This window comes from Actinia tenebrosa, unplaced genomic scaffold (assembly GCF_029948245.1).
Source record: "Actinia tenebrosa isolate PJP-AT-01 unplaced genomic scaffold, QUT_ActTen_1.0 PGA_scaffold2__45_contigs__length_23673736, whole genome shotgun sequence".
NCBI lineage: Eukaryota > Metazoa > Cnidaria > Anthozoa > Actiniaria > Actiniidae > Actinia > Actinia tenebrosa.
In genome coordinates, this window is record NW_028292579.1 from 3,773,632 (window position 1) to 3,779,631 (window position 6,000).

Below are 6,000 nucleotides of genomic sequence, written 5' to 3' on the forward strand. Positions count from 1 at the left end.
TCCAGATCAGATTTTGGCTTGTTTTATTGGTTAATGTATCAAGGCAGCCCACAACTCACAATTCAATGAATACTATATTTATTTATTGACAATTTTCTCATTTCATATAGTATACAGTTTTAAAGTAGTTACTCTTAACTTGGCTTCCACACTTGGCAACTCAAATGGCTTCCCAACTGTGATTGAATGGGAAGAATTTTTTAGTAGAACCCATTTGAGTGTCAGGGACAATTGTTCAAACCATTTTTTTAAATAAACATAGTTAGCAATAATCTTGTGTCTCTACATAACATTTTGCTTCAGAAAGACCTGATTTTTGCATTAATCTAACATTCAATTATATTATACTAAAAAATTTCCCATCCAATTTGCATGCATTAATATTCATTCTCCTGTGGTCCATCTAGATATTCAGCACTCTGATCTTCCTCTTCCTCTTTGTAAACCTTCATGTATTCCAATACCTTTTTCCTCATGTCTGATTCCACCTCATTTTGTTTATCCTTCAGTTCATCTGAAAAATTTCTTTTTTTGAATATCGATAATTTGCGCTTTCTCGCATGTTCCTTTTTTGCTTGATGACCGACAAACCGCTTACATTCGCCCTCTTTGTCCATGTGATCGATCACATGACTTACAGCATCCTTCCATCTTTTTATGGAGTGTCTTTTTGCGTCTTTGTGAGATACTGACTCTTGCTTTTCCTCGTGGTGTTTTTCTGCTAATGCTGTCGTCGCTTCCCTGCTTTCCGATGGACATTGTTCTTGTGGAATTTGGATTTCTACTCGTAGTTTCTCGGCTACTTTTCGCTGACCTTTTATTTCTAGTTCGACGTCTCTACTTCCTCGTTTTTCTCGTCGGTGTTTGTGTTCAGCAGTACTTTGATCTTCCAGTTGTACACTGTCATCAATGTAACGTCTAGCTATTTCTTCTTCATCAAGCTGGCCAGTTTTATCGGTCTCTGAATTATCAAAACTTTTGCAAACTAAGTGATGAGCTTTTGAGAAATCTAAATGCGCCACTATTTGCTTGCGCAGAATACCTGGCTTTTTTACCTCCGAAACCTGCTCCGAGATATGTTTACGAGAAATCCTCTCATCTCCTGACAATGTACTTGACTTGGTTTCCAAAGCTTTGAGCAAAGGTTTGCTCAAAATTTGTGGATATTTTTCGTTTCTGTCTCTTTCCTTTTGCTTTTGTCTGCTTGAAATCGCGGATCTCGCCCGCAAACATTGTGCGCTTGCTTCTAAGTGTTTCGGAAGAGCGCTTACGAAAGAAGAAGACTTGGGTCTTGGGCGTTTTCTAATGGTCTTTATACTCCTATCACTCCAGGGCCTTCCCTTATTGAACTCTGACTTTTCTTCTTTCGTTTTCTTCTTGATTGTCTGCTCAATTCGGTAAAGTTCTTTTCCAAATTTAGTGCCTGTTGTTAATCTTTCTCGTCTTGTAACACAAGTCTTGGCTCGTCCTACTTTTACCTTAGATTTCTGCTTGGCGTTTGGCCGGCCCTCTACATGTAGTCCCTCTGCCTTTTCCCTAGAGTGTTTAGCCATTGGAGCCGATTGAATTCGTTTGAACTTCAATTTCTGTATTTCGTGCAGTGAATCGTGCGTCTCACCGATAATCTCGGGTTTTTGTTCTGGCGATTTGATTGGCTCTAAGGAGGGCAGTTGTTCTAAGCCATCTGCTTTAGAATCCTCTCCAACTAGCGTTTCTATTGGCTCAATCACCCCTATGTTATCAGCCGATATATCATGGACAGACTCGGGTGGAGCCGAAGGAAATCTTTGTCTTCTCCTACCCTGCAACAATTTTGCCCTAGCTAAAGCTTTTGGTTTTTCGTTACCCGTGGGCATTGATCTTAGCTTCTCTCTCAGCTCCTTCAGACGTGCATTAGGAATAAGGGCCTTAGTTGGGTAAGGCCCAAGGTACAAGTTCTTCTTAAACGAGTCTGAGGTCGAAACCAAGGACTGATCAGAAAACACTCTGTGACATCCAAAATAATATTCAGCTTGTTGCTTTAGTTCTGCTTCCAGTTGGTGTTTGCGCCATTTGATTTCCCTTAAGGATATTTTCTCTTCTCTCTCGAGGAGGCGTAGTTTGAAGAGAAGTTTCATGTCTTCGGCCTTGTTGGCATGGTATGTGAGGTATGTAGCAAGCAGATCCGCTGGGAGGATCGTCTTGTCTTTTCCTCTGTAAAAAACTGCAGGATTCATTTTGCGAATCTGGTATTCACCTTAAAATTCCTTTATGCTCTTTCACCTGCACATGGTGGAGATTTATTGCCTCTAACATTTGTCAAAATGTAAGGGAAGCCCAACCAAAGCGATAAATAAATTGCAAAGGTTTAGCGGACGCGACTAAAAGTTAACAGGCAAAAAGCTAAGTATTTTATTTTGTTCATTGTTTCGTCAGCGGCGCGCGCGCGCTTTTTCATCGCAATTGAAATGATACAACGCGCTCTCTGATTGGCTAAAAACGTGCAACATGAGTATTCATATAAAATTATGGATGTTTTATATTTATGAGGTTGGTAAAGGTTTTGCTACATGTTGCGTATCAAGCTTGAAATGTTTTGTGGATGATATGTAAATAGTGTCAGTGCAGAAAAAAATATGCTGAAAAAGAGTTTGGGAAAATTCGATATTGTTGCGTTCGCGACGTTTCTCACTGCATTTGCATTCAGTGTCCCATAGTGCATTTTGGGCTTTGTATGCAGGATTAAGGTACCGAATTACATGAAAATCCTTTGTATATCCAGCCTCCGTTTTATAAACTTCAGTAAGGTTTCCGTTCAACCGGTTAGATACGCATTCACTTACCCAAAGGGGAGTACGGCAGATTCGTAGCCGCATTGAAATAGCGCTTCGGCTTTCGGTCTCATGGGCTAATCATAATATTAATTATTTAAACTGCAAATGTTTTCCATCACTACACAGATGTTAAAAAAAACAACACACTATTGACTCGTAGACCATGCATTCGGGCTTCGGATAGAATTTAGTTAATTATTCGCAAAAAAAAAACCACTCTGCTCTCTTAAAAAGCCCTTACAAGGGAAGGAAACTAAGGAAATTTGACTTACTAAAATTAAAGTTGAAAAACGAAGCGTGGCGATACATGGAATTATAAATCTTATAATACTCTGCAAAATTACTCGATTCTGATTGGACAAGAGGAGTACAATTAAATCCCAAATTGTACTCTATAGAGTCCCAATTATGTTGCTCAATTTTGGTGAGTGTATTACAAACGAAAAATCGCACAATCTTCTCGTTACGATTCTGAATTTATAGATACTCGTGATGTTTTGAAAGTTCTCAAATTGGACTCGAATAAAGGCTCGCCCATTTTTGAAAATTTTCCAAACATCACTCGTACCTATAAATTCCGAATTGTACTCGAGATCGTGCGATATTTCCTATAAAGATTATATCATATCATTATTAATTTAAAAAAACATGGCGAAATTTTGTGTTTGGAAGCCGTATCTGCAAACACAGATTATTTGATAGATTTTCAGTGTTTAGATAGCGACGTCGAATACTACCACCTTTCCCTCCACTAACCAAATAAAACTCAAGCAATTGAAATTTTTCTAGTGCTACGATAACTGATTTAAATTGTCTCTTCTCTAATGTCTGTAATTTAATTTTAATGGCGAGTTAAAAAAGAAAATATAAGTTGTAATCATTTATTAGATATTGTTACTCTTATGGTCAGTTCCTGATTTTGAACAAACGCAACTCTATTCTTCCTAAAGAACATCATATTCCCAACTATCTCCATCATGGTCTTCCTATAATCCTTGTTCAGTAGACCATACAACGCCCAGTTACTCGAACTACAGACGAAGAACAACCATTTGGTGATACTCGATACATAAAGTCGATTCGGAAGGTGTTCGACTGCTGCATCGATGATATGAAACACGAGAAAGGGCATGCAACAGAGGGTGAACGATCCTAATAGTAACCCCAACGTGACGGTGCTTTTCCTCACCAACAAGTGAGAAACGATACGCTTTCTTTTGCTGTTTATCTTATTACTGCAATTCACCGTGGTAAGACATATATTTTTTTCTTGCTTGTGAGAGATCTTGAATATTTTGCCATACGCGACAAGGCAGGTAGCATATGGGAGTAAAACATTGATGATCAATATTGGAGCTGCTTTGTCAAATGGCGCCGAAAGATCGCTAAAGCAGAAGCCTTCTTCGTCTACGTCCCAGATAAAGAAGCTATAAACTCCACTCAGGAATGCGTAGATCCACAAAGAAACGAGAATGATAAGAGTTTTGACCGAAATCTCTGAGCTGTCGTAGCGAAATGGTCTTAGAAGTGCCCACAGTCTTTCAGCGCTGATGGCACATAAGGTACACACGGAAAGTGAAGCGAATGTAGCAAAGAAAGTGTTCCATAGTCGACATAACACCTTCCCAAAAGGCCATATCGGAGAATAGTAGAGGTGAGCTGCTTCAATAGGCATTACCAAGATTGCACAAAGTAGATCGGCTGTGACTAAACTCAAAAAGAAAATATTGGAATGGTTTCTTAAGGATGTTTTTCGATAGAACGCTAAGTAGATCATGGAACTTCCACAAATGGTCAAAGTCATGCAGAGTGGGACAAAACACAAACCGAACCACGATGTCACGCTCGATAAAGTCATTTAGAATGGTTGGTGGTTAAAAATGACATCAAATATAGGTGATCTCGTTATAACTAGCAAGTTTGCTTTGTATTGAGCTGAGTGAGGGACCGGTTGTCCAAATAGACCAAATACGTATATTGAAGGTGATGGCGCTTATTGGCGTGAATTGGATAGGAACAAATAGCGGTTTTCGACAAAGACATTACGACGAACTTAGTTTTTCTAGAGCGGTTCATATCGTCGAGTTACCCGAAATTCAAAAAAGGTAAACTCGGAAGTACGATTAGCTTAATGTTTTTCAGGGGAAAAAAAAGGGTTTGATGTTTTGGGAATGAAATTTCGAATCGCCAACAACAGAAACATTTCGACTCGTTCTCCAAATTTCTCACGGGAATAAAATGATTTTGTCGACATTTAGGCATGAAAACGCGGATGGAATTTCCCTTCCAAACCATTACTAACCATATAACATTTTTGTTCTAGTAAAAGTAAGTTCAAAAGGATTTACAATGAAATCTGAAAAGTTCATTTAAAATTTCTCAAAATGAATTTCCTATTGACGTCACAAGTGATGACCAGAAAGATTATATGACTCTTGTTTGGTTAATATGAGTGACAAATCGGGGTGTTAACCTTGGCACTATGTTTAAACAGCCTTGTTCCTGGCAGTCAAGATTTACAGGTAAGGTAAATAGAAATTTATCCGGAGGGAAGTAACGAAGCGTCAAAACAGCAAACCTGCAGGGTCAGAGGATTTGAGAAGCGTTTTTCATGTGGAGGGCATGCTAGTTAGAATAAAGAACGGAAACTACACAAGACTTGAAAAATTAATTTTCCCCTCTCCCCCCAAAAAGGTGCTCCGTCTCTCTTTTTTGACATTACGCTAGTGATTGCTACTGAGTGAACCTCTCTTTGATACCTGTCAATGTGTGGCTTGTTCCCCTCCAGTTGTCTAAAAACCATGTGATCCACTCCTTCAAATCCCCTCCCCTCAGGTACCCCAGGCTTAAGATAATGGCAGGTCTTTGAGAGACTGCGTTTTTTCAAGCAATTTCTCCACCTCCCCCCAACCCCCGTCCCCCCTTCAAACTCAACCCACAACCACCATGCACACATACCGCGAATGGTCACATAAAGTAAGTAAAAACATGTACTCATAGCGGGTCTACTATCGCTAAACGTTTATAGCAAGAAGACCTGCAATTGATTTAAAGGTAGTGAGAGCCGCTAAATACCTAGTCTCCCCCACAGCCGCTTTCAGTGTCGTCACGCAACGCTTTCTCCCCTGAGTAGCTACTCAGGGGAGAAAGCGTTGCGTGACGACACTGAAAGCGGCTGTGGGGGAGA

At 39.6% G+C, this 6,000-nt stretch overlaps 1 protein-coding gene across 1 annotated transcript; it reads right to left on the bottom strand.

Annotated features, from left to right (window-relative positions):
* Nucleotides 1-3,690: 3,690 nt before the first annotated feature.
* Nucleotides 3,691-4,488, bottom strand: LOC116302133 (beta-2 adrenergic receptor-like). The gene has a single exon (XM_031711353.1). The coding sequence runs from the start codon at nt 4,486-4,488 to the stop codon at nt 3,691-3,693; it is 798 nt and encodes a 265-aa protein (XP_031567213.1).
* Nucleotides 4,489-6,000: the final 1,512 nt, after the last annotated feature.